The following is a 12,134-nucleotide window of genomic DNA, read 5'->3' as shown; positions in this document are numbered from 1 at the left end:
TCGTCATCACTACCACTACTACTGCAACCACCACTACCACCATATCATCACCATTACAACTACTACTACAACCACCACAACCACATCATCATCACTACCACTACTACTACAACCACCACCACATCATCATTACTATCACTACTACTACAACTACAACCACCACCACATTATCATCACTACCACTACTACTACTGCAACCACCACCACCATATCATCATCATTGAAATATTTTTTTTTTTAAATTGAGCTTTATATAGTGCAATATCTACTAAATGTGCTCAAAGCGCTTTACAAGGGGTCCCTGGTCAACATTTAACATGTAGGACGGGACATGACGCCTGTTAGGCGATATTACAATTTTTCGGACAAAGACAACTCTGTTAACGGCCAGGTACTCATTTTACACCTGAGTACGGTGAGAGAATGTGATTAAAGAGCCTTTTCCAAGGACTCAACTATGCGCCGAGCGCGAGGCTCGAACCCAGGACCTTCCGATCCGGAAGCGAGTGTCATACTACTAGACCACATAGCCGCATCATTACCACTACTACTACAAACACCACCACCACATCATCATCACGACCACTACTACTATAACCACCACCACCACCATATCATTACCATTACCACTACTACTACAACCACCACCACATCATCATCACTACCACTACTACTACAACTACGATCACCACCACCACCACATCATCATCACTATTACTACTACAACTACAACCACCACCAACACCACATCACCTCACTAACACTCAGTACTACAATCACTACCATTAGGTTTTGGAGCTTTACTTCATTTGAAATAAGGAAACTTCGGAATTGTATTTGGCATTGTGTTTATATATCATAATATAATTCTAATCAGTTATCTATTTAGAACTAGATACTATACAATATGTATGCCAAATACCACCCCAATTCCCCTTTCTTGTGTGCGGGAATTCCTCTTTCGGCATTGAAATTGAGTGTGAGAGAGTCATCACTACACACATAAACAACAGAAACAATTTAAAAACAAGACTATGACACGCAACCACTCACACACGAGGCTATACTATTTATCCTTTTCTCTATATAGAAATGGACAAGACAAACAATACACTCTCGCTACACTTCGCATTGATGTTTGTCGTCTCACGAGTTCAACTCTCGGTCGACCTATCAATATTCCTTTTTGCCTCGGACGTAATCATTAATAGAATGTTGTGTGGTTTTGACCGTGAAGAAAACCTTAAGAAGTCACATTTATATCATTTTAGAGAGATCGTTTTGAATAATTTTGAGTTAAACGAGCGAGCAGCAACTTGTTTTCATGAACGGCCGATCAGCGCTTGTTAACTATAGTAACGCGATTCCCAGCCAACATCAAAATGGCGGATATTTTTCTCATCGAGGCCGCTGGTTGGTTAGCCAATAAGAGCACCGTACGGTTTCCATTGGGTAAATTCCTTGGTGTTAGTAGACAGGGAATTATATGATGGGAGATTTATATATGACGAATAATACTTTTTGTACTACTGTTGACAGGGCTTTCAGTCTTGTATGTATATATTATGCATTGTTATATCATTATGGTTATCTTCTATATGCGTGCATGCGTGTGTGTGTGTGTGTGTGTGTGTGTGTGTGTGTGTCTGCTTTGCATGTCACGGTTAAAGATATATGTTTGTAGACCACATTTACATGAGTACATTTAAGTTGAAATACAATCTTTACCATGTGAATCATTATTGTAATCTTTAATCAATAGTTTTATGGCATTACTATTAATATTAAGGGCATTCAAAGGATTTTATCCTATTTTGCACTATACCATATGTTATTATTATTATTATTATTATTATTATTATTATTATTATTATTATTATTATTATTATTATTATTATTATTATTATTATTATTATTATTATTATTATTATATTATTATTATTATTATTATTATTATTATTATTATTATTATTATTATTATTATTATTATTATTATTATTATTATTATCTATTATTATTATTATTATTATCGTTATTATTATTATTATTATTATCATTATTATTATTATTATTATTATTATATTATTATTATTATTATTATTATTATTATTATTATTATTATTATTATTATTATTATTATATTATTATAATTATCATCATCATCATAATCATCATCATTATCATTATTGTTATCATCAACAATTCATCATTTTGTGTATGCATTTATTTATCTATTCGCTTAGTTATTTAGTTCTAAATCCTTTGGCATCAACCATGGGAAGCTGGATTTTCATTAAAATTGTTTTTACGTTTCTCCATTTATATGAACTTATCAACATATCCCGAGCTCTTTTATGTTCTGGGTACACAACTCTATTTCGTTTTCCGAGTTCGATACCAAAGTTATAATCAAATTCGATATGGGATTATTCACTTTCTTTTGCTTACTCAAAGTTCGATTTCGTAGTTGAGTCTTAACGGTTATCATATTTGAACTTTGGATTGCACAGCTTTGTGCACTTTCACTTTCATGCCAAACTTTGCTGTCTCAAGCAAGAGATTAAATTGTCAATGTCAATAACACAAATCGACCTCGGTTTTAAGTTTGCAATGTCTTACCAACATTGTGAACCTCCCTTTTAACAAAGGAATGCCCCAATATCCCATTTTTTCGATTTAACTTTATATTTATGTTGTAGGATACACTTATTGAACACTTATTTCTGGGGTTTTTTTCTAACACAAATACAAGTCAACAAATTGAAACACACCAAATGGCGGAAGATGCCATGAGATTTGCTGTGGTGTGTTCCAGCAATCAGAACAGGAGCATGGAAGCACATAGTTTTGTTAGGTAATTTCATAATATTTAGTTTTTCATAAAAGACGTATAAACGAGCAAACCAATAAACTCGCAGACAGGACAAGTATCAGTAACAGACGGCTCTTCCTTTGGCAAGTCCTTGTCCTCTTGTTTTTGTGTCTGTTTGGCCCAGGGCAGGGCCAAGGAATTCTATCCCGATATACAATGACTTAAGTATAGAATAGATAACGTTTTAAAAGTCATCAACAAGCCTCTCATTTGAGTGGCTGCGGCAATTCGGACTCGAGTCTGAATAGTCTCCCGTGGCTATTTAGTCATAGTCATAGATCAAAATTTGAAGTCCAGTAGGTCAGTAAGAAGTTAAAGTTAAAAATTAAAGAGTTTTTCATAGTAACAAGTAATAGTCGGTCAAAGTAACTGTGGTTTAAAGGAAAAGCTTTTCTAACAAACAACATGATGTATGACATAATGAGGAATGAATATATTTAAATACACATTCTGATAAGTGCTAGACTCCGAAGTAGGGGTGTGAAATGAGAAAAAACAGATTTCTTCTGAACTCGTCTGTTCTAGGTATTTCTTTATCAGTTCTATCCTCTGTCTACTGCCAGCACTGATCCCGCAGTGTTTGTGCGCGCACATAATTTTAGTTTGAGTCCGAATAGCCACGGGAGACTATTCAGACTTGAGTCCGAATTGCCACTTTGCATTTCAATACCTTTAAACTTTAATTCTAATTGAGCTTCTCTTTCTTTCTATAACTCGGACTTAAACTGTCTCACTTTTTCCCCCTTAGCGACAATCCTCAAATTCTCTCTCTCTCTCTATCTCTCTCTCTCTCTCTCTCTCTCTCTCTCTCTCTCTCTCTCTCTCTCTCTCTCTCAATCTCTCTCTCTCTCTCTCTCTCTCTCTCTCACTTTTATCTATCTCTTTTTCTATATTGTCTGCCTACTTAACTACGCTTCTTCTCTATTCATGCTTTTATATATATTTGACAAACTGGGTAACATTAATTGACAGACTAATACTACTACTACATCTTTTAATACTTCTAATTTTAACGTCAAATAAAAGTACGGGTGATTAAATATGGCATTAAATAAGATATGGACACTGAAATGCACACACTTGATTTCTATACCCCCCCCCCCTATTCCAACAAACTTTTGTCTTAGTCTTAGTAAATAAGGATTTTACTCTTTTACGCTCAGATATATGGAACCCTGAGATGCAATGATTTAAATTAAAAAAGAATAGGAGATACTTTATGATAATTTATTTTTGTTTCTTAGATTGATCATGTCGAAATCCTGATTTTAGTTTAATTAATAAGGTTATGAGCATCTCTTATGCTCTGCTGCATGTTTAGCATTAATGAATTAATGTATTGTCTGGGATTTAATTGAATAATTTGCAAAGTAATATATATATGCCGTGAAAATCAGTTAAATTGAAATCTACTAAACTAAGGGAAAAAAATAAATGATGCACAGTCAGTAATTTTTCCTCATGTGTATTATTAAAAAACTATTATAATCCAAAAACACTCTGAATATTTGCGAAAACAGATACCGTATACTTTATTATACTATAGATGAGAATTGAGACTGAAGTTCATCCAGTAATAATGTTAATAATGAGACATCCATCCATTATTTAAGTTAGTAGATTTAGTTGCTAATAAGGGAGTAAATACGCAAGACAGGTAAATGATAAAAATAAATTTAATGAATGAAATACTTGTTAAAAAAAAATTCCTGGTGGAAAAACGACAAATGTGGGTTCATTTGATTTTTTAAAAAAATTTTCGCATAAAAAAAATAAGATCATGTCGGTAAAGGAGTTGGAACCTGAAATTTTTGGGTGTAAATGCAATGCCTTATCCACTTGTCCATCTTGCTGCTACAGTACTCCCTGTATTCTAGCACACTTTCGGGAGAAGCCAAAATGACGAATTTTGTTTTTTTACTTCTCCCGAGAGCGTGCTGCAGTCCGATATTCATGGGAGGTAACAACTTATTATAAAGATAAAATCCAACCTCAGCATGCCGTACCGCAGATGATGCTAGAATCCAGCGAGTACTTTATTAACTTATTAAAAACTAGATATGATGATATCCATTGTGATACAAATACAATGCATTTCAATTCATTGATCACATTTCACTTTTGTTAGCTCACCCCCTCTTCAAAAGAGTAAAAGAGGCAAAAAAAAAACCCCTCTTTGTTTAGATATTTTCATGATTTATTATAAAAGTAAAAGTCCAATAATTTTTCTAAAAATTTACATTTGCAGCAAAAAAGGCTTCAATATCAAGTCTTATGGTACTGGGAACATGGTCAAGCTCCCTGGTCCTGCTCCAGACAAACCCAACATTTACAGCTTCTGCACTACATACGACGAAATGTATAAAGATCTTATGAAGAAAGACTACGAACTGTATCCTTGTTGAAATTATTATAAATGGTATACTCAAAACTCATTTAATTCTGCCATTGAAGTGGTATACATGAATAGATATATTCTTGTCTGAATGTTTTTTGGTTTATGTTTTAAATGCTTCTTCCAAAGGAGTTCCATCCTTTGACTTTCTTTTCATTCGTGGTTGAATTTGAAGTCTACTGTGACTTAAGCACTTTTAATGCTCTTCAATCGATCTTCTGGTTTCAGAGTGATGGCATCTTATTTTCTAGTCTAAATATATATGCTGGTTGTCAATAAAGATCGTCCATCCCTGCTCTTTTATGTCCCATAATCCTAAGGATCTGCTGGTACTTCCTGCTACTAAAATATTTATGCCACCTTATGATTCAATATGTAACCTTTTCATTATATATTATTAGTCCTCTAAAGGACTAGTAACTATAATACTCACTTTCAAGGATTTAGGAACTGGAAGAGTAGAAGGTGGGACGTGATGACTTCTCTGCCCCATTACAATTTTTTATAATTGAAAAAGAATTCCATGATTTTGTTCTTAACCAATGCAAAGTTACACACAAAATGGAATACTTCACATGTTGGACAGAAACAGGAGAATAAAATCCAATCCAGAGCGCTTTCAAGGTTGTAACGAGAGATTTCACATTGTGATCACATGTGAAGAAAGGGTGTATGATCAAGTTATTGAAGGTAGGTTGGTGAGCATCTGATGTTTTAAAAAAATAATTCAATAATATCATAACATAATATATATATGGTAAATTTGATTGATGTATGACTGTTAACTTACTCACAAGAATCAGTGCTAATGAATTTACTCAGATTCTCGGAAATCGACGATTTTGGTGTCATGGGAGGAATTTCCTCCTTTAAAAAAAATTATATTCCCCCCTATCAAATGTACTGACAGTGAGACTTGCTGTATGGCGGAAAACAGATGTAGTTTCCCACTCTCCACAAGATAGCTAGAGTATCAATGATAGTTGATCTGAATTACTTTAAAAGTGGGGGTTAGTGCAGTAAAATAAATGAGCTTAAAGGCATATATGTTCAACATTTCCACCCTTTTTCACTTTTTGTCACCATCAGCACTGATGAATGAGGTATATATCTAATATTCATTTGTCTAATGATCAGAATAGATGTGCACTAGAGTTAGCAATATATTATGTAATATTTAGTCCAATGAATCTATGTTATTTTTGCATTTGATTTGGGTTTGACAGGTGAGCCAGTGCATGTTCCTCCTTTTTGACAAATTGCCAATATCATCATTCGATATTCAGGGATGCCACTTTTCCGGTTTTAGCCGGAAATCCGGTTTTTTTACCACCAGCCGGTTTTAATCCGGAACCTCCGGTTTTTGTCCGTCGTCACTATTCAAAAAATAAAAAAAATTTTTAAAGAAAGAAAAAAATCGCGATTTGAGCCGGAACTTTTTCGCCGGTGAATAATTTGGGCTGTCACCGCCGGTCGAATATTTGGCTGTCACCGCCGGTCGAATATTTGGGCACCTAAATGGTAGTTTATCTTACGCCCATCCCCATCACAATTCCTCCTTTAAAAAAAAAAATAAATTGATAAATATACAGTGATTTTGAGAATTTCTCAGTAATTTTCCGCTGAATTTGCCGTGTCAAACATTTCCCTCAAAACCACAAAATCACCATTATGTCTTATATCATATCTTGACACCTGTGCAATAGTCGCGTGAAATTTAGTGACGGTCCCGTTTTATGACGTCGGGCCAGACTGAATGGCACCAGATGTCACAATTGACACAGACGACCAGTGGTGGTTCTTTGATTAGCAAGTTGATGGTTGAAGGGGAAGGGAGGGACAAATTCTCTCTCCTCTCTCCTCTCTCGCATCTCTTTTCTTCTCTCTCTCTCTCTCTCTCTCTCTCTCTCTTCTTATCTATCTTCTCTCATCTTTCCTTTTTTTTCCCTTTGCCTTTCTTTCCATTTCTCTTTTCTTCTTTTTTTTTTTTTTTTGATATAGAATTCCTAAGATCAATTCATAAATTATTCTGGTAGAGAAGTCTCTCCTCCTCTCTCTCTCTCTCTCTCTCTCTCTCTCCTCTCTCTCTCTCTCTCTCTCTCTCTCTCTCTCTCTCTCTCTCTCTCTCTCCCTCTCATCTCATCTCTTCTCCCCCCCCCCTCTCTCTCTCTCTCTCTCCTCCCTCTCATCTCTCTCTTCTCTCTCTCTCCCCCCCCTCTCTCTCTATCTCTCTCTCTCTCGCAACCATCCATTAAATCTTTACAAAAACTAAATTTATGTTTAATGATAAGAATGGATTTATACTAGTAATAGTAATATATTACATATTACCAATACAAAACTATGTTCCTGTTATTTTTACACTTTGCTTGCGTTTGACCGATGGACGGAGACATTTTCCTCCTTTTTGACAATTGCTATTATTATCACTGAAAAAAAAAACACTCACCAAAACCACTACATCATCGCTACCACCATTACTATTACAATCACCACCACATCATCATCCCTACCACCACCACATCATCCCTACCAACACTACTACTACAAATAACACCACATCATCCCTACCACCAGTACTACTGCAACTACCACCACATCGTCATTCCTACCACAACTATTACAACCACCACCACACAATTATCTCTAAAAGACCACCACTACTACAACCACCACCACATCATCATCCCTACCACCACTACTACTACAACCACCATCACATCATCATCTCTAAGACCACTACTACTACTACTACTACTACTACTACTACTAACTACTACTACTACAATCACCACCACATCATCATCCCTACCACCACTACCACATCATCCCTACCACCACTCCTACTACAACCACCACCACACCATCATCCCTACCACCACTACTACTACAACTACAACCACATCATCAACCCTACTACCACTACTACAACCACCACCACACCATCATCCCTGGCACCACTACTACTACAAATAACACCACATCATCCCTACCACCACTACTACTACAACTACCACTACATCATCATTCCTACCACAGCTACTACAACCACCACCACACAATCATCCATACGACCAGTACTACTATAATCACTACCACATCATCCTTACCATCACTACTACTACAACCACCACCACATCATCATCCCTACTTCAACCACCAAATGTAATTACACTTTCAACTTTTGAAATTCTCCGAGTCGTGTCAGAAATTGCTGCGAGACAAATTTTGGATCGAATCTCAGTGAATTTGAGTGAAGTTTGAATTTATAGGTTATGGTTGCATGGTGGGTCATGATCTTCACAATGAAAAATTTTCTCCTTTTATGTGACCAGTCATTCTCACCCCTGATAGCTATTGATATTGATTTGTCTATATTTTGTTTTCAGCACCTTATTTTATCAATTTGAAAACTGTTAACTCTCCTTTCTTTTGTGTGTTATTTGCTCTAAATTGCAGTAATAAGTACTGAAACAATATTCCAAATTTGATATTTTTCAAATCCCTACAAAGCCCTTGACGTTGATTTGTATCTCGTCCGCCCAAGTTTTCAGGCTTTTTTAAATTTGCCTGGTGGCATCCCTGGATATTAACAACAGTGAAAGAACAAAGTTCTGATGTTGTTATTTTAATACATGAATATGTAGAAATTTAATTGTAAATCTTCATATCATAATACCAAGGATAGAGGCTCAAGAATAGACGCAGATGACAAGTCAGGTACGAAGATAAGATGTAGATTGGCACTTGCGTCAGCTAAACTAACTGCCAAATCCCTGATCTGGAAGTGCCAGGGAAGTTCTTTAAGAGAAGAGAGCATTTATGCCAGAGCAACATATATGTGAATGATGGACAAATGAAGTTGAAAAATGAATAAGAGATGAAGTGCTACAGAAGTGTCCTAAGAATCTCATGGATAGCCAAAACATTGAACAGTTGGCCGTAAAGACTGCCAGCTCATGTCAAGCATCAAGAAATTGAAGTTGTCATACTGTCATACTTTTTCCATATCAAAAGACACATTTCAATTGAAAAACTTTGCATGGGGGATGTTTGCGAGGGCAAACAGGACAGACGATAGACCAAAGAGGATAGTGGACTGGATGGGGAGAACAACCACAGATGTAGGACACATGGCACAGTTGAAAATTAGAAAGAAGTTCTTTTGGGTTGCAGTTTGGGAGGCTACAAATCCGCCTTAAAGAAGAAGAGTACAAAGATTTTTAAAAAAGTTTTGAGTGAGCTTTGAATTTTCAATTACTCCTTCAAAAGCACATTTTTTTCATATTAAGCTGTGTAAAGATGGCAAAGCTACATGTATTTATGCATTGATTTGCATTTTCTCTTTGTCCACGCAGATTTTGAATCAAAAGAGTCCAGTAACGAACAGGCTGTGCACATAATCAACATTGACATTCAAGATAATCACGAAGAGGCTACCATTGGCGCTTTCATGATCTGTGAATTGGTCACCATGGTAATTATTCTTTTATCATTTTTATTTTTCATCATCATTCAGAACAGCTTTCTAAGATGCTTATAAAAATAGATCACTACAGCTTATACTATATCCCTTGTATGATCCAGTATTCAAAATTTTATAATTTGTCTTTCATTTCAATGTCTTTTATGCAAAAATTTTAATAGTTTTCTTAATCTCTTCTTCAATGCTGGTTTTATACTTGCTGGATTCTAGCTTACTCGTGGAAGAAGCCATGAAGAGTGATTTACAGCTCTTCAATTTCATCATTGTTCTACATTTTATTGGGGTGACCCAATAGCTCAGTTGGTAGAGCACTCGCTTCACATGCAAAGGGACTGAGATTGGCCCCGGGTGAAGTTGGTGGTTTTTTCTAACCTCCCTTTCCACCTAGCAGTGATTGGGTAGCTGGGTCTGTTAGATCTGGTGGAGAGTACTTACCGATAGACTAGTGTCCTATCCAGAGGATAGCAAGTTCTTTTTTTTCTACATTTTAATTTTATGATTTTCACCTATTCCCTCTTTTTTTTTTTACAGCTCGATGCCACTGAAGATCTGGACAACGATATCGATGAAATTTTACAAGAATTTGAACAGAAAGTGAATCGACCAGTCTTACACACTGTTATGTTTTATTAATATAAGCGTATATGATTATGATTGTTGACCTTTGTATATGATATGATTTAAGATTTGTTACTTGTACTGTCAGATTAATCCAAATCTCTCCAGTTGTAATAGGACTGGGTTTTATGTTTTAAATATCAATAAAAGTAATTAAACTCTTAAGCCATAGTGGCTTGTATTTCATGATGTGACAATAACAAAAAAATGGAATCAGGTGAAAGCCGATGTACAGTACTCGCTTGATTTTAGCACACGCTGGGGAGAAGCCCAAAACGCATGCGGTATGTGGTCTCGTGGTATGACAGTCGCTTTCGGATAGGAAGGTCCTGGGTTCGAGCCTCGCTTGGCACATAGTTGAGTTCTTGGAAAAGGCTCTTTACTCACATTCTCTCACCATACTCAGGTGTAAAACGTGTACCTGGTTAAGAGCGTTGTATCTGTCGGAAAAAATTGTAATATCGCCTAACAGGCGCCATGTATCGTTCTACATGTTACATGTTGCTGTTGGTCATGGACACCTTGTAAAGCGCTGTGAGCACGTTAAGTGAATATTGCACTATATAAAAGCTCAATGTTTTTTGGGGTATTTATATATTCCGAGCCTATGGAAATCTGATGCTCATTAGAAGTAATGACTTATTATTTAGATAGAATTCGGCCACCCATCTCCAGGTGCCTTATTGTAGAGCGTGCCGGAATTCGGCATGCTAGAATCGAGCGAGTATTGTATTGGTATAGTGTGAACCATGTGAACAATGCAGGATGCTTGTTTTATTTGATTTTTTGATTAGGTTAACAAAGCAGGGTATTTTTCTTTAGCTATATGGGAAGAGCTCGTTCACCGGTTAGGGAAATTTGTCAAATGTGTAAATTTTGATGGCAGACGGTGCCCAAATATTCTCACTTTTGGCTCACATGTCATAGAAAATAAGTTTTCCAGCATAAACAATTTTATTGATTTTCACAATGAAAAGGTATCAGCATTTGAATTTGTATTATTTCAATTTATGGGATTAGATTTGGATTTTTAGACCTGAGTATTTTTTTTTTTTCTTTTTCTTAAATTGAACTTTAAGAAAAATCCTTTTCTCTCAACCCTCTCCTTTCATGCTTTTGAAAGAATCAAATGGAAGTAATTTGGACATCAAAACATGCCAGTTGTTTTAATTAATTCTTTCGTTTAAAATAGTAAAACGTTGGTTCGAGTCGCGCTCTGACTGTAGTATAGTTAAGTTCTTGGAAAAGTCTTTTTACTCACATTTTATTATTGTACTCAGGTGTAAAATGAGTACCTGACGTTAACAGTATTGTCTTTGTTGGAGAGAATTTTAAGACCCCCTGTCTTGTCTGGTCCTACATGTTAAGTGTGCTGTTAGCTAGAGACCCGTTGAAAAGCACTTTGAGCACGTTTAGTGGATATTGCACGATATAAACGCTCAAGTCGTTTTTTTTGTTTTTTTTTTAATAGCTTGATATTAGCAAGACTGAATTCTTCTAGTACTAATTGTGCTGCCTATGTAGGAATTGAGAATTCTCAGATTTTTTGACTTTCACCATTAAGAGCACTGATGTATACATCTTGGTCTATGATGAGCTATTCCATGTGTCTTGTTAGTTGCTCTGATGTCTACATTTCATATCTCAACCACACTTGTGTCAAGACTTTTTTTTTTTCTCGATCCCTTCCTTTTTCCTCAAAACTTTTTTTTTTTGTTCTGATGTAAATTTGAAGTTTGATTTATAAAGACTGGTCATAGTTA

General features: G+C 35.6%; 1 protein-coding gene across 1 annotated transcript; it reads left to right on the top strand.

The window, feature by feature from the left end:
• The first annotated feature begins 2,524 nt into the window (after positions 1–2,524).
• Positions 2,525–11,852, top strand: LOC144970074 (RNA polymerase II subunit A C-terminal domain phosphatase SSU72-like). The gene is made up of 5 exons (XM_078909286.1): positions 2,525–2,854; positions 5,121–5,264; positions 5,818–5,957; positions 9,626–9,744; positions 10,285–11,852. The coding sequence occupies exons 1-5, from the start codon at positions 2,775–2,777 to the stop codon at positions 10,384–10,386; spliced, it is 585 nt and encodes a 194-aa protein (XP_078765412.1). The 5' UTR covers positions 2,525–2,774; the 3' UTR covers positions 10,387–11,852.
• The last annotated feature ends 282 nt before the right edge of the window (positions 11,853–12,134 follow it).

The sequence above is a fragment of the Berghia stephanieae genome, chromosome 4 (assembly GCF_034508935.2).
Source record: "Berghia stephanieae isolate SIO BIC M18660-M18661 chromosome 4, UCSD_Bste_1.3, whole genome shotgun sequence".
In the NCBI taxonomy this organism is placed as follows: Eukaryota; Metazoa; Mollusca; class Gastropoda; order Nudibranchia; family Aeolidiidae; genus Berghia; species Berghia stephanieae.
Note: the sequence above shows the minus strand (reverse complement) of the source record. Positions and strands in the feature narration are given on the sequence as shown.

Excerpts from the sequence above, each read along its gene's own strand:
- LOC144970074 (XM_078909286.1), top strand. The coding sequence starts at position 2,775 with ATGGCGGAAGATGCCATGAGATTTGCTGTGGTGTGTTCCAGCAATCAG. Across the intron at positions 2,855-5,120 it reads GAAGCACATAGTTTTGTTAG|CAAAAAAGGCTTCAATATCA; the intron begins GTAATTTCATAA and ends TTACATTTGCAG. Across the intron at positions 9,745-10,284 it reads TCTGTGAATTGGTCACCATG|CTCGATGCCACTGAAGATCT; the intron begins GTAATTATTCTT and ends TTTTTTTTACAG.